General features: G+C 29.4%; 4 protein-coding genes and 2 pseudogenes across 4 annotated transcripts; 4 read left to right on the forward strand and 2 right to left on the reverse strand.

Annotated features, from left to right (window-relative positions):
• Positions 1 to 1,867: 1,867 nt before the first annotated feature.
• Positions 1,868 to 2,761, forward strand: KTI3 (Kunitz trypsin inhibitor). Its single transcript, NM_001251682.2, has one exon. The coding sequence runs from the start codon at positions 1,911 to 1,913 to the stop codon at positions 2,562 to 2,564; it is 654 nt and encodes a 217-aa protein (NP_001238611.2). The 5' UTR covers positions 1,868 to 1,910; the 3' UTR covers positions 2,565 to 2,761.
• Positions 2,762 to 6,123: 3,362 nt separating this feature from the next.
• On the forward strand, positions 6,124 to 7,160 carry LOC100500338 (kunitz family trypsin and protease inhibitor). Its single transcript, NM_001249609.3, has one exon. The coding sequence runs from the start codon at positions 6,328 to 6,330 to the stop codon at positions 6,979 to 6,981; it is 654 nt and encodes a 217-aa protein (NP_001236538.2). The 5' UTR covers positions 6,124 to 6,327; the 3' UTR covers positions 6,982 to 7,160.
• Positions 7,161 to 9,469: 2,309 nt separating this feature from the next.
• On the reverse strand, positions 9,470 to 10,382 carry LOC100799288 (kunitz-type trypsin inhibitor KTI1-like). Its single transcript, XM_003532187.5, has one exon. The coding sequence runs from the start codon at positions 10,202 to 10,204 to the stop codon at positions 9,563 to 9,565; it is 642 nt and encodes a 213-aa protein (XP_003532235.1). The 5' UTR covers positions 10,205 to 10,382; the 3' UTR covers positions 9,470 to 9,562.
• A 1,560-nt stretch (positions 10,383 to 11,942) lies between these two features.
• On the forward strand, positions 11,943 to 12,745 carry LOC100799817 (kunitz-type trypsin inhibitor KTI1-like). The gene has a single exon (XM_003532188.5). It carries the CDS (start codon positions 12,001 to 12,003, stop codon positions 12,640 to 12,642), a length of 642 nt encoding a protein of 213 aa, XP_003532236.1. The 5' UTR covers positions 11,943 to 12,000; the 3' UTR covers positions 12,643 to 12,745.
• Positions 12,746 to 15,049: 2,304 nt separating this feature from the next.
• On the forward strand, positions 15,050 to 15,521 carry LOC113002358 (chymotrypsin inhibitor 3-like; annotated as a pseudogene).
• A 1,100-nt stretch (positions 15,522 to 16,621) lies between these two features.
• On the reverse strand, positions 16,622 to 17,420 carry LOC100800354 (trypsin inhibitor A-like; annotated as a pseudogene).
• Positions 17,421 to 24,227: the final 6,807 nt, after the last annotated feature.

Raw genomic sequence — 24,227 nt, forward strand, 5'->3', positions numbered from 1 at the left:
AAAAAGTATATTATCAATATTCTCTTTATGATAAATAAAAAGAAAAAAAAAATAAAAGTTAAGTGAAAATGAGATTGAAGTGACTTTAGGTGTGTATAAATATATCAACCCCGCCAACAATTTATTTAATCCAAATATATTGAAGTATATTATTCCATAGCCTTTATTTATTTATATATTTATTATATAAAAGCTTTATTTGTTCTAGGTTGTTCATGAAATATTTTTTTGGTTTTATCTCCGTTGTAAGAAAATCATGTGCTTTGTGTCGCCACTCACTATTGCAGCTTTTTCATGCATTGGTCAGATTGACGGTTGATTGTATTTTTGTTTTTTATGGTTTTGTGTTATGACTTAAGTCTTCATCTCTTTATCTCTTCATCAGGTTTGATGGTTACCTAATATGGTCCATGGGTACATGCATGGTTAAATTAGGTGGCCAACTTTGTTGTGAACGATAGAATTTTTTTTATATTAAGTAAACTATTTTTATATTATGAAATAATAATAAAAAAAATATTTTATCATTATTAACAAAATCATATTAGTTAATTTGTTAACTCTATAATAAAAGAAATACTGTAACATTCACATTACATGGTAACATCTTTCCACCCTTTCATTTGTTTTTTGTTTGATGACTTTTTTTCTTGTTTAAATTTATTTCCCTTCTTTTAAATTTGGAATACATTATCATCATATATAAACTAAAATACTAAAAACAGGATTACACAAATGATAAATAATAACACAAATATTTATAAATCTAGCTGCAATATATTTAAACTAGCTATATTGATATTGTAAAATAAAACTAGCTGCATTGATACTGATAAAAAAATATCATGTGCTTTCTGGACTGATGATGCAGTATACTTTTGACATTGCCTTTATTTTATTTTTCAGAAAAGCTTTCTTAGTTCTGGGTTCTTCATTATTTGTTTCCCATCTCCATTGTGAATTGAATCATTTGCTTCGTGTCACAAATACATTTAGCTAGGTACATGCATTGGTCAGATTCACGGTTTATTATGTCATGACTTAAGTTCATGGTAGTACATTACCTGCCACGCATGCATTATATTGGTTAGATTTGATAGGCAAATTTGGTTGTCAACAATATAAATATAAATAATGTTTTTATATTATGAAATAACAGTGATCAAAACAAACAGTTTTATCTTTATTAACAAGATTTTGTTTTTGTTTGATGACGTTTTTTAATGTTTACGCTTTCCCCCTTCTTTTGAATTTAGAACACTTTATCATCATAAAATCAAATACTAAAAAAATTACATATTTCATAAATAATAACACAAATATTTTTAAAAAATCTGAAATAATAATGAACAATATTACATATTATCACGAAAATTCATTAATAAAAATATTATATAAATAAAATGTAATAGTAGTTATATGTAGGAAAAAAGTACTGCACGCATAATATATACAAAAAGATTAAAATGAACTATTATAAATAATAACACTAAATTAATGGTGAATCATATCAAAATAATGAAAAAGTAAATAAAATTTGTAATTAACTTCTATATGTATTACACACACAAATAATAAATAATAGTAAAAAAAATTATGATAAATATTTACCATCTCATAAAGATATTTAAAATAATGATAAAAATATAGATTATTTTTTATGCAACTAGCTAGCCAAAAAGAGAACACGGGTATATATAAAAAGAGTACCTTTAAATTCTACTGTACTTCCTTTATTCCTGACGTTTTTATATCAAGTGGACATACGTGAAGATTTTAATTATCAGTCTAAATATTTCATTAGCACTTAATACTTTTCTGTTTTATTCCTATCCTATAAGTAGTCCCGATTCTCCCAACATTGCTTATTCACACAACTAACTAAGAAAGTCTTCCATAGCCCCCCAAAAATGAAGAGCACCATCTTCTTTGCTCTCTTTCTCTTTTGTGCCTTCACCACCTCATACCTACCTTCAGCCATCGCTGATTTCGTGCTCGATAATGAAGGTAACCCTCTTGAAAATGGTGGCACATATTATATCTTGTCAGACATAACAGCATTTGGTGGAATAAGAGCAGCCCCAACGGGAAATGAAAGATGCCCTCTCACTGTGGTGCAATCTCGCAATGAGCTCGACAAAGGGATTGGAACAATCATCTCGTCCCCATATCGAATCCGTTTTATCGCCGAAGGCCATCCTTTGAGCCTTAAGTTCGATTCATTTGCAGTTATAATGCTGTGTGTTGGAATTCCTACCGAGTGGTCTGTTGTGGAGGATCTACCAGAAGGACCTGCTGTTAAAATTGGTGAGAACAAAGATGCAATGGATGGTTGGTTTAGACTTGAGAGAGTTTCTGATGATGAATTCAATAACTATAAGCTTGTGTTCTGTCCACAGCAAGCTGAGGATGACAAATGTGGGGATATTGGGATTAGTATTGATCATGATGATGGAACCAGGCGTTTGGTGGTGTCTAAGAACAAACCGTTAGTGGTTCAGTTTCAAAAACTTGATAAAGAATCACTGGCCAAGAAAAATCATGGCCTTTCTCGCAGTGAGTGAGACACAAGTGTGAGAGTACTAAATAAATGCTTTGGTTGTACGAAATCATTACACTAAATAAAATAATCAAAGCTTATATATGCCTTCCGCTAAGGCCGAATGCAAAGAAATTGGTTCTTTCTCGTTATCTTTTGCCACTTTTACTAGTACGTATTAATTACTACTTAATCATCTTTGTTTACGGCTTCATTATATCCCAAAATTACAAATCTTAATTAATTATTTTTCTACACACTGATGCAAGGGATGGATTCTTTTGTCACAATTTATAATTTTTGTTACTAATACTTGTGTCTTTAAAATTTTACTGACGATTTTTTAGAAATTATACATTAAAAATTGTTTTGCATGTCATTATTGTTAAGTAGTTTTTTAAAGTTAAACACGGCATTTTATTTCCACTATTCATCACATTTTGATGATATGTTAGATGTTGCGAGCATTTTTATTTTTCTGTAGAATTCAAATGTTGTTCTGTATTTCTCACTCTAACATTGCATGTAGAAGACCATCCATTACGATTTATTAAAGAATTAAACAAACTTGACTCATAATTAGTTTTAGACCTAAATATGTGTTTAGTCTTTCAATATATGATTTTGGTCCCAGAATTTTTTTTTAATCTCTTAAATTCATGGAGTATTTTCAGTCCCCAAGAATGAATTTGAGGGATTAAAAAGAGCATTATGAATTAAATCATTTGCTTTGTGTCATGATTGCATTTAGCTAGGTCATGCATTGGTTAGATTTGATAGACAAATTTTGTTGTCAACGATATAAATTTACTTTTATTAAATAAACTTTTATATATATATATATATATATATATATATATATATATATATATATATATATATATATATATATATATAATATCTTAATTCGTAATTCCGTCCCAGCCTTTCACTTTGATTTTCTTTGATGACTTTTTCTTTAAATATTTCCCCTTCTTTGAAATTTAGAACACTTTATCATCATAAAACAAAAATACTAAAAAATATTACATAAATCATAAATAATAACAAGAATGTTTATACATCTGAAATGACATAATATAAAATTATTATCACAAAAAGTATTGAATATATATAAAATATTATGAAAACTAAGTAAAAAGTATATCATGTACGTAATCATGTCACTACAAAAAACGTAAACATTTGTGGCGGTTAAAATTCTGTTTTTATTATACGGTTAAAATATTATGACAACTATTGCAATGTCGTAATAGCATCCCAACTCCCAAGTTGGCCGTCTGGAATATTTGGTGACCATTGACATCCCAAAAACGTGATTATTATATTTCCCCGTAAACTAAATAGGGAGATACTTAAATTAATTTTCTATTTTATTTGATTAATTTAAAAGTTTCTAAATTAAATATCCGATAAAAAAAATTATTTCATCAATTTGTATTCTTTTTTGTTAACTTAATAGATAAGTTAAATTAATGCTGAAAAGTTAATTAGAAATAAAAACTCTGATATTAAAACCAAATTAAAATTTAAATTCATTTCATCACGTATTTAATGATTAATTATTCCATGTTTCAATTATTTCTATTTATGAAAAGAATTCGCATTATCACAAATAAGTGTAAACGAGCTGAGATTTTGTGAATTATTGATACTCCACTTATTAAATGTTTGGTCAAATTTATTTGTTAATAGATAAATAAATTAATACTGGATATTAGACTTGATTTTTTAAATGAGTTATAAGATGAGTTTGTTTAAACTAAAAGAAAAAAAAATCAGAAAAAGTGTTTTAAAAAAAAGTATTTTTAAGAAGAAAATAAATTATGAAAATAAATTATACGTAATTAGATTATTTATAAAAAAATGGATACATCACTAAATTAAATTACACATTTAAAGTAATCTAATTATCTTACTTTTGAATATTCCTTATTACGAGTTCCAATCCCCTTATCGAGCTCATTGGGAGTTTGCGCAACAGTGAGAGAGCATCTTTCGTTTCCAGTTGCACGCACTACTAGTCCACCGCCACTTCCTCATGACCGGCAACTCAGAATATTCGTCACCATTTTGAAGAACATCACCATCATGTGTCGAGCACGACATCAGCGGTGGCTGAATTAGGTACAAAGTAGAAAGAGAGACAACATGGTAGTGTTCTTCATTTCATAGATTGCCATGGAAGGCTTTTTTTTCTTTTTCAGATGCATGATTAAGCAACGTTGGAAGAATCTATTTGTAGACGTGGCTGTCACAATGAGAGTTCTGGATAATATGAATCTGGGGCTGGATTTTTTTTTTCGGGATAGGGTAAAGATGAGTGAACACCCACATGCTATTTGAAACTTTGTAAATACCATAAATGATTTGATAAAAATAAAACAAAGAAAAAATGGATATCAAATAGATATTTATAATTAATATATGAGTATTTATATATCAATCATTTTTATTTTACATGAATTCATACAATAAGATGTAATTAATATATGAAGAATATGGAGTGAGCTAAAGTGTTGTTATATGGTATGATAGTATGAGTTGTTATATGAATAGCACAAGCATATATTTTAAGTTTCACATTTTAATTACTGAATAAAAACCGTATGCGTCATAGTTAAGGCATGCATCTTCACATATTGTACCCATCTTACTAATACTATTCGCAAGCGTCTGTAATATTCGGTGGTCATGAATCATGATAGCTATAGGATTGGATGTATATCCATGTTTTATCTTCATATTACAAATTGCATTTGGCACTTATAAATAATACTCGGGGACCATCTAATTAAGTTGACACATGTAGTAGTTTTTGGGGACCATTAACTGTCATGGCCCGAACGTGTTTATAGTCCTGAATAAAGTAAATGCACTGATTTATATTGTATTCTATCTTATTTTGGCTTCATACTCAGTTAGGTCCTTAGATTTTTGGCTATGCAGTGCAATTGAATCCTTTTGTTTTCTAATTTTATCCAATTTGATCCTTTCCGTCAAATTGAATTGATGTCCGTTAGCTAATGAATCCTGACCGGGCAGTGGTGGAGGCCACGACAGAGGATTGTGGCGTCGATTTCGAGAAGGTGGTGTGTGGATTTGGAGTTGTCAATTAGGAGTGCAAGTTTGTTTTTGTCTACTTGAGCTTCTGAGGTTTTACGTTCACGGTGGTGGTGGCGGTGTCGATCATCCTTGCTTAGCTAGTTTTGCAAATATCTGCATGCCGACGGAGTGTGCAATGACATGGAGCCACAGTCTGAATCCTATAATATTCTGGTTTAATTTCTTCACCACGAGTAGTTCATACTTGATAGATGGTGGGAGATGGTAGAAAGTTGAGGGAATTGCGGAGGAAACGAGCTCGGGAAAGAAGAACAGAGATGCTCATGGTATGGTATTGCTGACAGTGATAGAGGTCTTCTTTCTGGGGTTGAACATGGAAGGGAGGGGAGTAAAGTAAACACAAAATGAACACCATTTGTAATTAATCGATGACGACAATGATTCATCACGTGATAGACATCTACTCAATTTGACGGAAAGGATTTAACCGCATAAAATTAGAAAACAAAAATACCCAATTATAAAACTAATAAATTTAACTGAGTATTTTAAATAAATTAAGAAACCGGATAGAATATTGAACGATATTATTGTTTTACTTCTCCTTTCATCCCTTATCCAAAAACTCCCTTTATAACCACAACGTCTATATATAGAGTCTTCCAACATTGCTTATTCACACAACTGAACAAGATAGATAAGCCTTCCACAGCCTCACAAAAATGAAGAACACTACCTCGTTCGCTCTCTTTCTACTTTGTGCCTTCTTCACCTCATACCTACCTTCAGCCACCGGTGCTTTTGTGCTTGACAGTGATGGAAACCCTCTTGAAAATGGTGGCACATACTATGTGCCAGCACCAAATAACTGCGGTGGAATAGAATACACTACATCAGGAAACGAAACTTGCCCTATCACTGTTGTGCAACATCACGACCCAACCTGTAAGGGGTTTCCGATAACGATTTCGTCCCCGGCCCGAATCCGTTACATCTCCGAAGGCCTTAATGTGAACATAGGGTTCACTTTCAGACCCCCTCCGTGTGCCCCCTCTTCTTTGTGGACTGTTCTCAAGGATCAATCTGAACACCCAGACCCCTACGAAGGAGTAATATTGCCTGTTAAACTTAATAATGAGGACAACAGCAACAATACAGTTCCCGGTTGGTTTAAAATTCAGAAACTTCCCTTGGACTTTATTACAACCTACTACATTGTGTTCTGTCCACTTGACCAAAGCCCATGTTGGAGTGTTGGCTCTAATTTCGACCAATACGGAAACAGGCGTTTGGTGGTGGCTCAGTTTGCGCGGCGCCAAGACATAGAGTTTCAGAAACTTTCATACGCATCAAGATCAACTCATTCTTCTGCATGAAGAAGTACCACTTAATTGCCCTCAAGAATCATGTACTTTCTCCTAGTGAGTGATCTTGTGTAAGGCTAAATAAATGCTTCATTTTGTAATAAATTATTCTATGGCTAAATAAATTAATCAAAGCTTATTATGTCTCCAGCGTAGAGTAGTATATAAACTGTATATAGTTTTTGATTGAATTTAATTTATACCTTCTCGGAAGCTTGACTCCATCCATCATCCTTGCACGCCATGCACCATGCAGTCCGTTATGCTTTTCTGTTATTTCTTTTTCGTGTAGTTTGTTACAGCATCAACGTATGATGCCTATATATAACAATTATCGTGTAATGAAAGGACACATGAATAAGAACAATTTCCTTTCTTATCTCTTTTCTTGGAGGCTCCTAGTCCTCTAATTCTAGGATTATCTTTAATTCATAACAAGCCGAGTCAAAGACTACATTCATTTTCAAGAATTTCAAATGCTTCAATTTAAATTTCTTTATTTTTAAAATTTTATGTTTGGATAAAAAAAATAAATTTTTTCATTTTTAAAATTATGTTTAGATAAGGAAATTGAATTTCTTCATTTTTAAAATTTCTTATTTTGATAAAATAATCAAATGCATTCTCTTTTAAAATTTTATATTTTAATAAAACAATTTTTTAATAAAATAATTATTTTTTTCATTAATAAATTCTATGTACTATTTATCGAGTGTGATATTTCAATAAATATGTCAGTATGTGATAATAATAATTTTTTACTAAATATTTTTAATTCAATTAATTAATTATCAAATTTTTATTTGTAAATAATTTTTTGTTTTAATTAAACCTATCTAATAATTTTTAAAAAAATAAGACCAAAAACTAATGAAATATTTTTGTCAGATAATTAAATTTTAATTAATCCAAGTTTTAAATCCATAAAATAAAATAGAAATTACTCTTTTGAATCAATAGAAATCAACTTAATTACTTCTTTAAATTTACTTTATGCAGGACAATATAATGAACATAATTTTGGCATGTGAGCAAGGATGGTCCCCAAATATTACAGTTGTCAACTTTTGTGGTACCCAAACATTTAAAGTGGAGCCAAATGTAATATGTTATGTGAGGCCAAAAAATGGGTAACAACCAAACCCACGACTGTCATGGACCCCAAATATCACAATGGCTTCGTTTATTACCATCTAATTACCAAATAATGTTATCTGTAGTGTGAGGCCAGAAAATGTGTAAAAACCAAAGTTAGCCACATGACGCGACTGCTAATTGTCACAAGTGCATCACACGAGTTAGTGGATGAAGATAATATTTTTATAGAAATAATTAAAATATAATTAATATCTAAAACAGTTTAAATGTAATATAATTCTGGAATTATAAGTATGAGAATCTAACTTAGATTTAGATTTATTGTGTAAAAGAGAATATTTAAATTTCAAAAAAGGACATATTAAAGTAACCAGGTAAAAGAAAATTCAAATGTTTAAATAAAATATAAAATTCGATACATGAATTTAATGAAAAATATAGAAAGAAAGAAAAATATATAATTTTATTATAATTATTATAACAATGAAATAGAGAAAATATTAAAAACACAAACAAATAGTAATCTGATTTTAATTCATTTACATGAAAAGTTAGAAACTAAAACGCTTTTTTATGTAAATAATAATAATAATAATAATAATAAGTTATGCTTAGATAAAAATACATTTATTTATATTGACTTTTACAAAATAGATAAAATAATATATTTTTTATGTTAAATTTATACTCTATATAGTTTAAGTATTTTTCTCTAAATTCTCATACATTTTTATAAAAATTGTGTTTGTGTAAGATATATTTTGATCACGTGGTATATTTTTAGGATAATGATTAGTAGAATCAAATTATATTAACCAAGTAATCTTGAACAAAAATTGGCAATCATAGTCACATGTTTTTTTTTTTTTTTAAAAAAAAAGAATCATAGTCACATTTGTAATATGTAGTTTTTGGTATTAGGAAATTAAGCGTCAGCGAAGTGCTTTATGCCCTTGCCCTTGATTTTATTTGTGCTTTAAAATCATTTCCATTCCTATAACTTTGTCCATTTTAAGTACCAAATCAAAATTGTTGCATGCTATAACAATTCATATAACTTATCTCATTAAATTCCAATTATTGAAATGAGTTGCTATATAACTATCCTTATTCACTTATATTTCAAGCTTTGCGTGAATACTAACTCCTAAGCTAATAATTATTAATTAAATCGTTATTGCATGCAATCCTTTAAATCTTTTTACTCAATTAATCCATGCATGAGTTAATTTCCTCATCTGATTCAAATCCGAGAAATTACGTGTATGTGTGTGTGTGACAAATGATACAATAAAAAGAAAGAAAGAAGAAAAAAAAAACAGCAAGTTTTGACAGAGTATTTATTTAATAAATAAAAATGTCTATATATATAATTGCACTCTGAAATTAAAACAGTTGCAAATGAAGGATAATAAGCTTTGATTATATTATTTAGTGAGAAAATAATTTATTAATTACAACCAAAGCATTGATTTAGTCATGCACTAATTGTCTCTCACTCACTGGCAGGAAGCACAAGATTATTCTTGGCCAGTGGATCAAATTTCTGAAACTGAACCACCAATGGTTTGTTCTTAGTCACCACCAAACGCCTGAATCCCTTATCATCAGTATAAATCCCAATATCCCCACATGTGCTATCCTCAAGAGGCACTGGACAGAACAAAAGCTTATAGCCGAGAGGGTAAGCTTTCTGAATTTTAAACCAACCTTCTACTATATCTCTATACTCAATTTTAACAGCGGGTCCTTCAGCTAGACCATCCACAATAGCCCACCAAAGAGGAGTGGGGACACACCGCGGTAACACTTCAAAGTTATCGAATGAAATCGTCAAAGGAAGGCCTTCTGCGATAAAAGGGAGGTGGAATGGAGCTCTAAAAGTTGCCGCATACCCCTTATCGCGCTCAATGTGAGATTGCACGACAGTTACAGGGCATCTTTCATTTCCAGTTGCAGCTAGTGCTATTCCACCACCGCTTCCTCTTGTAACTGGCAACATGAAATATTCATTTTGCCAACCGTTTCCAAGAGGATTACCATCCATGTCCAGCACCACATCAGCGGTGGCTGAAGGTAGGTATGATGAAGTGAGGGCACAAAGTAGAAAGAGAGCGAACAAGGTAGTGCTCTTCATTTTTTGGGAGGCTATGGAAGGCTTTTCTTTTTCAAATGCCTGAATAAGCAATGTTGGGAGAATTTATTTATAGACGTGGTGGTGCTCAGATAGACAGCTCTATCTGGATAATATGAATCTAGGGTTGGAATTTTTTTTTTTTTAGGATATGATTGTAAAGATGCTTAAACACCCTCTTACTATTTGATACTTTGAGAGATAAATGTATATATAATAGGTTATATGATTGATTCGATAGGAAAACAAACATAAAAAAAAATAGTGTCAAAATGATATTTATAGTATATGGATGTCTAAATAAATATTATTTACTCTTTTTTACATCAATTTATACAATAAACTATTTAATTAAGAGAAAGAAAGAAACAGAAAAAATACATAGGATGTTACATATGAAAAGATGGAATTAGCTATAATGTTGTTATGTAAAGTATTATATGAGTTGTTATATGAATAAGAATAACATTATTTCCATCAAAAAGGAATAACACATGTATATATTTTAAGTTTCACAGTTAATTACTGAAAGAAAACCGTACTTATCATAGTCTTAAGGCATTAATTTCATTCCTAGCTCAAAAAATTATTTTTGGTATATTGAGATGACAAAAATGTAGCAGCACGTACGTAACATGAGACATGACTTCCGGATACACGTTTTTTTAGAAAGGAAACCACATATTATTATTCACATAAAGATACAGAGACAAGAACAAGATTTGCCATAGTTTGAGCGCAGCAGATTTTACTATACAAAAAAAGTTGAAATATAATGGAGTCTTTTTAAGGGAAGATGCATGCACCTGTAATGCAAAGAGCACGGTAAGTTAAAAGATATGAGTCTTTGTATGAGGAGGTGTATAAAAGTATATTTTAGTAGACAAAAAGGGTTGAAATATCCCTGGTATTTTGGTTCTTTTATTTGCTGATTTTAGTCTTGCGAAGTGTTTTTTTATTGATAAAAAATAGTGAAGCCATTTAGAAATGTCACGTCAAATGTTCCAACAAATTTTTTATTAATTAACATGTTTTATTTTTAAGCAACTAATATTAGTAACCGTGTGTATAAATCACATGTGAAACAACACATAAATAAATCAACCGACAAAGGCTTGAGTTACACGGTAACTTTTTATTCGGATATATAATATTGGTGTGAATTTTTGGTTAATTTTATTAGTGATTAATTTTTATTAGAGGATTTTATTAATCATCTAAAGTAAAGTTTTTTCTTCAACTAATTTTTATTTTTTTATCTATCAAGTTTAAATTCAAGATCTTATTTAAAAATATTAAATTTAATATTTTTCGAACCAACAATTTATTGATAATGAATAATAATTAATATAAACAAAATAATATAAATTTTACTAAAACATTCTTTTTATGTTAATTATCAATGGTTAATTATATTAATGCAATTATTATTATTATTATTATATATTATAATAATATATCATTATATATTTCAATATATATTCAGTTGATCATTAAAAAAAAAGTGTCACTATCATTCCTCCAGAAAACAGTTAAGCAACTTGTGTAAAATATATAGGACATGCCAAATATTCCCATGAAAAATTGATTAAGTAATATATTGTGTCTTATTTTTAATTGACTCGCATAAACAACTCTGGTGTAGATGTTGTAATATCGTTATGTTTTATTCTACCTCCTTTCATTTCTTTCCACATTTATCCCAAACTAACCAGCACATCTATAAATAGATCTTCCAAGGTTGCTTATCCATTCAAACAGAACAAGAAAAATAAAGCGTTCCATAGCCTCCCATAAAAATGAAGAATACTATCTTCTCTGCTCTCTTTCTACTTTGTGCCTTCACCACCTCATACCTACCTTCAACCACCGCGGTGGTCGATACCAACGGTGATATTCTTCAGAATCCTGGCACATACTTTATCTTGTCCGTTTTTCGACCCGGCGGCGGAGTAGAATTCGCCGCCACTGGAAACGAAACTTGCCCTCTCACTGTTGTGCAGACTCTCTTCGGGAGGGGATTTCCAGTAATCTTATCGTCCCAGTTACGAATCCCTATCATCGGCGAAGGACAACTCTTCAGCATCCTGTTCCGTATTGTGCCATGGTGCGCCACCACTCCTTCTAAGTGGACCATTGTGGAGGGTTTACCAGAATCACCCGCGGTTAAACTCACTGGGTACGACAACACAGTGCCTGGTGAGTTTAAAATTGAGAAAGCTAACCCTTTCCATAACGACTATACCCTTTTGTTCTGTCCAGCTGGCGAAGAAAGCAAATGTGGGCATATTGGGATTCATTTCGATGATGATGGAAACAGGCGTTTGGTGGTGTCTGAGGAGAATATATTAAGGGTTCAGTTTCAGAAATTTGGATCATCAGCACCGGATGAGGCATCACTGGCCCTTAAAAAACATCATGTGCTCTCTGTCAGTGAGTGAGTGAGAGACAAGTGTAAGACTAAATGAATGGTTTGGTTGTAATAAATAAATTTTTAATTGCCAGACTAAATAGAACAAACAAACCTTATTCCTTTTTATGCCAGATTATGTATGGGTTGCATCTCTTACATAGAGTTCTTAGTTTCTTTTTCTTCTTCTGTTCTGTTTGTTTTCTTTGCTGTTTGTTGCTTTCCTTTTCTAGCTGATGTATCCAGAGAAAGCTCATTCCTTCCATTGCAAATAGTTTAATTTCTGAGCAATGCTATATAAATATTTTTATATATTAAATACTCTATAAATATCTTCTTTTTTTTTTATCATTTTTCATACATACGTTTTTTCTCTTAATTTTTTTCTCCAACTGTTGAATAAAGTTCAATATCAACTAACTTTTTCTCTTTAATGTCACTTGTACCAGTTTGGAAACTATTTGCTTAGTTTACTTGTCAAGATGGAGATATAATGAATTATAATTAATTGTACTTTTGTCATTTTATTGTTGTCATTTTATAAATTTAGTCCTCTTAATTTTTAAAAAAAAAATTGATTTAATAATTTTAGTTGTATAATTTTCATCTATTAATTAACTTGACATTTAATATTTAATAGAAATGTTATGTAGTAGAGTGTTTTGTGAATATTTCCATCAAATATTAATGAAAACTTAACATGTACGTGAATCAAAATTATACAATTTAACAATTAATGGAAGATGAACTAACAACGTCTAACATGTTGGATAAATATTGAAGTTTTTTAAGTAGGTTGTCAATAATTCCATTGAGGTTTTACGATTGATTCAAAACGATATCATTCTTGAGCGTAACAATTTTTTTAGCGTGCACAATCTAGTTTTAGTTTTTAAAACCGATGGGGTCGTTGAATTTCCTCAAAATCAACCAGGTGTGGCCAATCAGGTAATAAGGCTTCATATATATATATATATATATATATATAAACTAAACCTAATCACTAAATACTCAAACTTTTGCTTGTACCCATCTTGTTAATTAATTAGCAGTCACGTGACTCCATTTTGTATTATCTTATTATTCGCAAGCGATTGTAATATTTGGGTACCATGATATTTGTAGGTTTGGTTGTATCCATCTTCTGGCCTCACATTACAGATTACATTTGGAACCACTTATTATTATTATTATTGGCACCTATTTTAAATATTTGGGGACCATCACCCCTCGCATGCCAAAGACATGTTTAATGTCCCCAATAAGATAAATTTTTAATGTACCCATCTTATGCTTCGTTCCAAAATTCGCAGTTACGTGATTATCGTGTATCCATCATATTGGCAAGCCACTGAGAAATTTGGAGGACATGATAGTTGTAGATTTGATTGTTCCCAATTACTCATGCATCCATCTTCCAGCCTCTCATTACAAGTTACATTTGGCATCTATGCAATCTTTGGGGACCATCACCGCTCACATGGAAAAAACGTGATTATTGTCAAGCACACCCTAAATTTAGGGAGGTAATTAAATTGATTTCTATTTATTAAGAAAAATATAGTTTATTTGATTAATCTAAAGGTTGGTATAATTTAAAATTCATCATTAACTGATAAAATCATCATTATTTATAATTTTCGGTAAAATCATATATAAGACAAGTTAAATTAAATCTGAAAAGTTCGTTAGGAATAAAAAGTTAATAATAATTAATATTTTTTATTAATTGAATGATAATCATTTAATAAAATTAGTTATTGAATTATTTAATAAATATAAAATGACATCTTTAATTAGTTGATTACAACTTAAAATTCATAATGATAAATATTCAAAATATCATCACTTTATAATTTAATTTATTATCTTAAAAATTAAGATAATTTTAATTTTTTTATCACAATTAAAGAATCGATATCCAATACGAGAATGAATTAGTAATGTGTTATATTCTATGCAAACACAAATGGAAAGACAAATGGAGCAAATGGAGGTGCAAATGAAAAAAAAAATATTGTGTTGCAGTTATTTGATTTGATTTTGTTATGTCATGTGAATTGTAGGATTTAATGGATAGTTGTTGTTCTCATTCAATTGAAAAAAAAATCAATGATCTATTTAAAAATTATCATAGTTGTCAAGTCTTTTATCGACCAATGTTTTTACCTTTACAGACCATCTCGCCTTCAATTCGCAGCTTTACATGTTCTAAATTCATTATTCTCAATTTGCAGAGGTGAGAATAATGGTCTGCAGATGTGAGAAGATGAACTTTCGGAAGCTTGATAATTTTTAATAGGATATGTAAATTATTTACCATTTTTAAAAAGGTTCCCATATTATTCTTATTATGATTGAATTAGGTCTACAAACAGATCATTGATCCAAAACTTGCTTTATATCTGGTCAACACGTCTATAAATAGATGCTTCCAACGTTGCTTATTCACACAACTGAATAAGATATAAGCCTTCCATAGCTGCCAAAGAAATGAAGAGCAGTACCTTGTTCGCTCTCTTTCTACTTAGTGCCATCTTCACCTCTTACCTACCTTCAGCCACCGCTGGTGATTTGGTCGACACTGATGGGCTGATGGCAACCCTCTTGAAAATGGAGGAACATACTAAGTTTTGTAAACTATAATAATAAACAGCGGCGGAATAGAATATGTCGCATTCGGAAATGAAACATGCCCTGTCGCCGGAGTGGACGATTGTGAAGGATCAGCCAGAAGGAGGACTCGCTGTTAAACTCACTGGGTTTAAAAATACAGTTATGTTGTGGTTCATTTCGACCAATTCCGGAACAGGCGCTTGGTAGTGATTGAGGTTCAGGAGCTGCAATGGGTTGTGGATTATGTTTCGGAAACTTGAATATGCATCCGGATTAACTCTTTCATCTGCATGAAGCACACAAAACATTGTATGTAGTTGGATCATAGACACCTTGTGATAAACCCTAGTTGATTGTGATGTTCATCATTTTTCTCACATTTATAGAATGTGAGTGTTTTTCAAGAATCTATGAATATGTAGATTAACGAATGTGGAGTCAAAGACGATATAGCTCCAGGACATGGAAACTCACCTTAATCACATGAGGGGTTTTCGAGGCTTTTTCACCAATGATGGTATTTTCAGTCATTTTTGTCTCATCATCAGAATCAACTTGCGATACAATACTTACCTTATATTGTGCATGCAAAGACCCAACTAAATAAAATTTTCTTTGTGTATGATACATAAAAAAATATATTTGTCCACCATAGCCTACGCCGATAAACTTATATGAGACTTACTTTTTATTATTAAACTTGATATCACAAAGTTATGACAATTATGATATGTCAAAGTTATGAGATGACTAAATATATATTTTTTCATCTAGTCTTGGTTGTGTCCTTGCATGCATCTTATTAAGTATTAGAATGCGACAATGGATGAAACTTTGTTCGCAATAAGGGAAGATGTTAATTTTAGTGACGAGACAAAAATGACTAAAAAAAAACCCATCATTAGTGAAGAAGCACGGGAAGGATCTCATGCATGGACGAGACAGTTGGCTCAATGAGACTTCTATATCATTGTTCAAGACCTAAGCAAAAAAATGACTTTGTGGGGGGAGAAGGCACCATGATTGGACAATTTTGTGAAGCAAGAAAGCCTCATGGACACGCATGCAACATTGTCTATAGTTGGACCCTAGACACCTTGCGACAAACTCTAGCAGATTATCACGTCCATCATTTTTCTCACGTTTATAGAATGTGTGTTTTTCAAGGACCTTTGAATATGTTGATTGACAAATGTAGAATCAAAGATGAGGCAATTCCAGGACATGACCCACCGTAAACGCATGAGATACTTCCAGGGCTTTTTCACCAATGATGTTGTGTTTAGTCATTTTTGTTTCGTCACACCAAAATTAACATTGCTCTCAATTTTTTTTTAAAAAAAAAACACTTGCAAATGAAGGGATAAGCTTTGATTATTTTATTTAGTCTGACAATAATTTATTACAACCAAAGCATTTATGTAGTCTCACACTTGTCTAGCTCTCACTCACTTCTAGGAAGCACTAGATTATTCTGGGGCCAGAAGTGATTATCTTTCTCAAACTTAACCTCTAGTGGATCATCATTTGTCAACACCAAACGCGCGTGATTTTCATCATCGACATGAATCCCAATATGCTGACATGTGCTACGCTCAGGCTGCGTACAGAGCACAAGCTTATATAGCCCGAAGTTAACACTTTCTCAATTCCAAACCAACCATTTTCTCCATTTGGGGGCGCACCAATTTTAACTGCGGGTCCTTCTGGTTGGCCATTAACGACAGTCCACTCAGAACGAAGGGGGACACAAGGCAGTATAACTGCAAAATTACCGAACGTCATGTTCACAGGAAAGCTTTCGCCGATAAAATAGGATCGATATGGGGATGAAATAATTGTTCCAATGCCCTTATCAAACGGATTGGGAGATTGTACAACAGTGAGAGGGCGTCTTTCTTTTCCAGTTGCGGCTACTCTTATTCCACCATATGATGACACTACTGGCAACACCTAATATGTGCCACCATTTTCAAGAGCATTACCTTCCGTGTCAAGCACGACTTGAGCGGTGGCTGAAGGTAGGAGTGAGGTGTAGAAGGCAGAAAGTAGAAAGAGAATGAAAATGGTAGGGCTCTTCATTTCTTAGAATGCTATATGATTGAAGGCTTTTCTTTTTCATATGCATGAATAAGCTTGATAGCAATTCAGCATGCACTAAGTAGCTACAGCATTCCTAGTTAGTTAAACAACATCATTCTGTTATAATCATTTTCAAGTCTATTAGAACAATTAGTATAAGTATATCAAGCAGTGGAATAAATAAAAAAAGGAGAACAATTACCTCAATTAGCTTTCTTTAATTCCTTGTAGCAGTAAAATAGAGTAGTTATTCGTATCAAAGCTTCATAGAGAGAATCTATTTATAGACGTGATGGTCACAAAGGAATCAAGTTCTGGCCGGATAAAGATGCAAAGACTTGGATTTTTTCTTCTTCAATAAATTATTTAATTAACAGGGAAAGAGAGAGAGAAAAATGGACCTAGCTTTTGCTGTCCTTTTTGTTGTTATTTCGTGTTTATCTTTGTATTATCCCTTTAAAATGATGTAGTTTTAATTTAAAATAATGTCATTTTAAAAATATAATTTTTAAAATGATATCGTTGTAAAGAGACAACACGGGAATAGTACAATAAAAAACAGCAAAAAGCCAAATTCCCAACAAATATAAGATAGCTAAAGTATTATTATGTAAAATATTGTAGTTGTAGGGTAAATTATTATTTTTGTCAAGAATATGTAAATGGTAACATTATATTTCCTAAAATAATAAAAAAAAAATTATTTAGTATTTGACTTAGAAATAACAAAGTACACCAGCTGGATGTAACCTATCACCACACGCAAAAATAATAATTACTTATTGATTGAAACTGAGAATGAGATTGAATATTTATATTTGCTGTAAGGTTATGATATATATATATATTCAATGACGATGATTCCATGTAAGGTTATGATATATATATATATATATATATATATATATATATATATATATATATATATATATATATATATATATATATATATATATATAAAGGAAGAATATTTAGAAGATAATAATGGTACAAAATGTAAAAATAATAATAAGTTTGGAGCATATTTCAAATGCTACATGAAACAGATAAATAAATTTATAGGTGAACTTTTTAGACTTTTTAGTTGTACAGAATCTAAACTTGAGGTTGTTTGTTTTTTTCTTAAAAAATATAATGTTCTCTAAAAACATTATTTTTTGGGAAATGTATTGTACTCATATATTTTTCATAAAATTATTCTTATTGAATGGTGAAATTTTGAATTTTTTGAGTTAGGAAAAATGTTTCAATACAATAAAAATATTGCTTCCTATATAGTATAAATAAAAAAAATTGGAAAAACTCTACTAGAATTAAATGTCAAAACTTTTGATTTTCATACAACATACATAAATATTTTCATAAATGTTTATCTCCAATTAAACAGAATTTACATATTCCTAAGATTCATGACTCATAAGATTCATGATTTCCATTAACTATAATGTCCAAACATAGAAAATTTTCTTTCAACCAAATACAATGAATAATTTCTTAAGGAAAAAACTGCATAATTTCACACTAATATATTATACATATGTACTTTTACCATGGCTATTTGAAAAGTTGAAAACGTAAAATGTAAGGATTTGACAGAAATCATAGTGAAAACTTCGTATATTGTTTTGTCTAACGTTTTCTGTACCAAATATGATTGGGGGCCATGAATGCTACATTGGGCTCTTTTTATTGTTTTAGTTCATCAAAGAGTATTATTGCTTTGGGCACCAGCTCAACTGCTGGTACACCCAGCATGTTAAATGGCAAAAATATCTTCATCCTTTTTTAAAAATTAAGCTTTTGAAAATTTGCCCCCTCCCTGACACAATAGTATCTAGCCCATACCTTTGGTTGTTTCTCCTCCAGGCTTCTTCATCCCCGTTCGTGTTTCTGTCGTGCCATTGCCTCTTGTTCTGCCGCTTCGCCATTAGTGTAGTCACTGTCGAGGTAAGTTGGTTTTCATTTGATGGACGGACACAAATTGGAAGCTACACATGGAAAACTGCTGCACTGATGTATGTGTATGACAATATGAATGATGCGTCAAGAAATATACTATATGAGAGTAAAAAATAAAATGGGACTAACGGTGATGTTATAAAAAAAAAGGTTCCAACAACAAATGATGATATATAAAAAATGTCAGGTCATCAATGACTAAAATAAAAGAACAATATATTTTTAGGGATATAAATAAAATAGAATATGTTTGTAAGGATTAAATAATAAAGTAAATAATTAAAGGAAAAAAAGTGACATTTTTGCAAAAAGATATTTAAGCGCTAAGAAAAAATTGATTATTGGTAGATAACTTGAAAAAAAAATTGGTTTTTCTTTTTGTTTGAATGGTTTTTTTATTACGTTATGTTTATCTTTTTATATTTATACAATAAACGGAAATTAATTGTTTTTCATATGATAACTATATTCATTAGTTTCCTTTTAAGAGACCATATTACTATGACAATATGACTTGAAAAATGCTTCCATCTGCATTAATTTCATGTTCAGGTTTAGTTTGCCTAACACTTTCATATTAATCCGGGTTGTAGGCCACCTTAGGTCTATTTGTGTGGAGCTCCAATTAGTTATTTAGAAAATCACTACATCAATCTTTTAAATCTTATATTTGTATCCCTGAATTTCATTATCAAAATGTCTTTTTTCTTTAATTCTATAACAATTATTACTTTATCTGTCATTAATTATAGTTATCAATAGCCCGTCTTCCAATAGTTATCAAATTTTAGTTGTTTAATATTGCTCATCAATCATAATTAATTAGTTATCAATTAAATGTTACTTGTTTAATATTTTTACTTAAATATGACATTTTTTTACTTTAGTTATTGTCTTTTTTTATTTTAATCTTTACAAATATTATTTGATAATGTGACACAATGATGATGTCATTAGCATTTTCGTGGAAACACTACGTAACAACATAGACTAAAATTAAAATATATTACATGAATTAAGTTAAGGAGTAAAAAACTTATTTTATAAGAATCAAAAGATTATTTAAGAACTATCTAATTGTTCATCATAAACCACCAAATTCACTTTGTCACTCTAGCCACGGTCCTTAATAAATATACAAGATATAAAAACTAAAATTCAAGAAAATAAATTAAAATGGATATTTAATATAATTTCTGATGGAGATATGCAATTGTTCATGGTAGTAATCCCTGTTCTCAATTCAACATCGGGGGCCAAAGTTGAGTTGTACTTTATCTAAAAAACGTGTAATTTCATGCTGGCAATATATATATATATATATATATATATATATATATATATATATATATATATATAAAATTGAATTTGGATCAAAATTTACATCCTGTTTAAAAAAGAAAGAAGATATATTAATAAGCAGTAGAGTATTACTAACAATGAATCAATTATAAATTATCATATAAAATAAATTTGTTAAGCTTTACGAGAATTGTTTTAAAATTATACAAATAATATTTTTTGTTCCGTTGATAATATTTAAATATTTGTAAATGGTTTATGCGCTGAATTATAATCTCTATTTGTAAGTGTGAACTTGTTAAGATAGAGCTTGAAGAGGCTATTGAAATTTTTTGTTTTGTCGGTATCCTGTTTTGTAGAACCTATATATTCAGAAAGAGCATTCATATTTTTATAGTTTGATAGAAGTTTTTATACATGGACATTAAAATCTATTTTAATAGTTACACACAAAATAATTTTTTTCTCAAAACATTCAAATATTTTCTTAAAAAATCATTTGTCTAATAGTTGTTATAAAAAACCTCATTACTTTAAAATTAATTTTAATCATAATCAACTCTATATATTCACATTAATCTACAATTATTCATAAAAAACATTAATCTAAAATTAGTTTGAATCATATATCCAAACGCACACACACTACTAAGATAGAAAGAGAGAGAAGAAAAATAAGTATAAAACAGCTAAAGTGTTATTATGTAAAATATTGTAGGATAAATTATTATTTTGGTCAGAGAATATGCAAATGATAAAATTATAGTTCCTGAAATAATAAACTTTTTTCATTAAGTATTTGAATTAGAAATGAAATTAATTAACTTTTTGATTTAGTATTTGAATTAGAAATAACAAAGTAGACCAGCTGGATGTAGGCTATTCCCACAAGCGAAAATAATAATTAATTATTTATTGAAACTCAGAATGAGAGTAAATATTTATATATTTACAACTTTTTGTGGGGGTGAATTTATTCAAAAAAAATTATTATTCCAAAATTTAAGATAATAACATTTTTTTAGTTATATTATAATTTTAAATAATATTTGCTGTAAGGTTATGATATTTAATGATAATGGCACTGTGAAATATATATATATATATATATATATATATATATATAAAGTTAAAGGAGGAATTTTAAGAAAATAATACTGATACAAAATGTAAAAATAATAATAAGTTTGGAACATATTTCAAATGTTACATGAAAAATTAGATAGGTGAACGTACTTTTTAGTTTTACAGAATTTAAACTTGAGGATGTTTGTTTTATTTTTTAAAAAAATATAATGTTCTCTAAAAACATTATTTTTTGGGCATGTATTGTACTTATATATTTTACATAAAATTATTCTTATTGAAAAGTGAAATTTTGAATTTTTTCGATTTAGGAAAAATGTTTCAATACAATAAAAAATAGTTACCTGTATAGTAAATAAAAAAAATTGGAAAAATTGTACTAGAATAAAATGTCAAAACTTTTGATTTTCATGCAATATATATAAATATTTTCAAAAATATTTGATCTCCAATTAAACAGAATTTACCTATTCCTAAGATTCATGACTCATAAGATTCATGCATATGATTTCCATTAACTATAATGTCCAAAAATAGAAATTTTTATTTCAACCAAATCCAATGCATAATTTCTTAAGGAAAAAACTGCATAATTTCACACTAATAAATTATACATATGTACTTTTACAATGGCTATTTGAAAAGTCGAAAACGGAGGAAAATGTAAGCCTAAGGATTTGACAGAAATCATAGTGAATACAGATCATAGTGAACATTTCGTATATTGTTTTGTCTAAAATTTTCAGCACCAAATATGATTGGGGGCCATGAAATATTACATTGGGCTCTTTTTATTGTTTGGGTTCATCAAAGCTGACACCTGTAATATTCGAGGACCATAACGATGCAATGCCAAAAACGTGTTCTTTGTCTCGTGCGTAAGTTTTAAAAAATGAACCAATTTGCTCCCATGCATAAAGTAGCTTCGTATATTGTTTTGTCTAATTTTTTTTTTCTTTATTTTATACCAACATTAACAGGGAAATAGAGAGAAGAAAAAGAAGTATAAGACAGCTAAAGTGTTATTATGTAAAATATTGTAGTGTAAATTATTATTGTGGTCAGAGAATATGTTAATGGTAACATTTTAGTTCCTAAAATAATAATTTTATATTAATATAGCTAGACTGTTATCCTATTTGTATTCCTTGTATCAATCGCCTCACAATCCTTCCTTTTTCGTGATCGAACCACCATCTACACTAGAAGATCGAAAGTGAAAATCAAAACAAAAAAAAGAAAAAAGAGAAAAAAGGGATCAAGAAATATACTATATGAGAGTAAAAAATAAAATGTGACTAACGGTGATGACGTTATAAAAAAACGTTCCAACAACAAATGATGATATATATAAAATGTCAGGTAATCAATGACTAAAATAAAAAAGTAATATATGTTTAGGAACACAAATAAAATATAATATGTTTGTAAGGATTAAATAATTAAAGGAAAAATGTGACATTTTTGCAAAAAAATATTTAAGAAAAATTTGATTATTGCTAAATAACTTGAAAAAAAATTGGTTCATTTGAATGGGTTTTTTTTATTACGTTATGTTTTTCTTTTTCTATTTATACAATAAACCGAAATTAATTGTTTTTCATATGATAACTATATTCATTAGTTTTCTCTTAAGAGACCATAACACTGACAATTTGACTTGAAAAATGCTTCCATATGCATTAATTTCATGTTCAGGTTTAATTTGCTTAACACTGCTACAACTTTCAGATTAATCCTGGTTGTAGGCCACCAGAATTACTTTATCTGTCATTAGTTATCAACAGCCCGTCGTCCAATAATTATCAAATTTTATTTGTTGAATATTAGTAATCAATTATAATTACTTATCAATTAAATGTTACTTGTTTAATATTTTTATTTAAATATGACATTTTTTACTTTAGTTATTGTATTTTTTTTATCCTTACAACTATTATTTGATGATGTGACACGGTAATGATGCCGTTGGCATTTTTATGGAAACCACTAAGTAACAACATAGAGTAAAATCAAAACATAAATTTTTACAAATCAAATTAAGGAATAAAAAAATTATTTTATAAGAATCAAAAGATTATTTAAGGACTATATAATTGTCATCATAAACCACCTAATTCACTTTGTCACTCTAGCCACAGTCCTTAATAAATATACAAGATGCAAAAACTAAAATTCAAGAAAATAAATTGAAATGAATATTTAATATAATTTATGATGGAGATATGCAATTGTTCATGGTAGTAATCCATGTTCTCAATTCAACGTCAGGGGCCCAAAGTTGAGTTGTATTTTATCTAAAAAACGTGTAATTTCAGGCTATATATATATATATATATATATATATAAAAGATAGAATTTGGATCAAAATTTACATCCTCTTTAAAAAAGAAAAGAAAATATATTAATAAACATAGAGTATTACTGACAATTAATCAATTATAATTATCATATAAAATAAATTTGTTAAGTTTTACGATCATTCTTTTAAAATTATACAAATAATATTTTTTGTTTCGTTCATAATATTTAAATATTTATAAATGGTTTATGCGCTGAAATTATAATCTG

The sequence above is a fragment of the Glycine max genome, chromosome 8 (genome assembly GCF_000004515.6).
Source record: "Glycine max cultivar Williams 82 chromosome 8, Glycine_max_v4.0, whole genome shotgun sequence".
Taxonomy (NCBI): Eukaryota; Viridiplantae; Streptophyta; class Magnoliopsida; order Fabales; family Fabaceae; genus Glycine; species Glycine max.

Coding starts and splice junctions, on each gene's coding strand:
- KTI3 (NM_001251682.2), top strand. CDS start 1,911: ATGAAGAGCACCATCTTCTTTGCTCTCTTTCTCTTTTGTGCCTTCACC.
- LOC100500338 (NM_001249609.3), top strand. CDS start 6,328: ATGAAGAACACTACCTCGTTCGCTCTCTTTCTACTTTGTGCCTTCTTC.
- LOC100799288 (XM_003532187.5), bottom strand. CDS start 10,204: ATGAAGAGCACTACCTTGTTCGCTCTCTTTCTACTTTGTGCCCTCACT.
- LOC100799817 (XM_003532188.5), top strand. CDS start 12,001: ATGAAGAATACTATCTTCTCTGCTCTCTTTCTACTTTGTGCCTTCACC.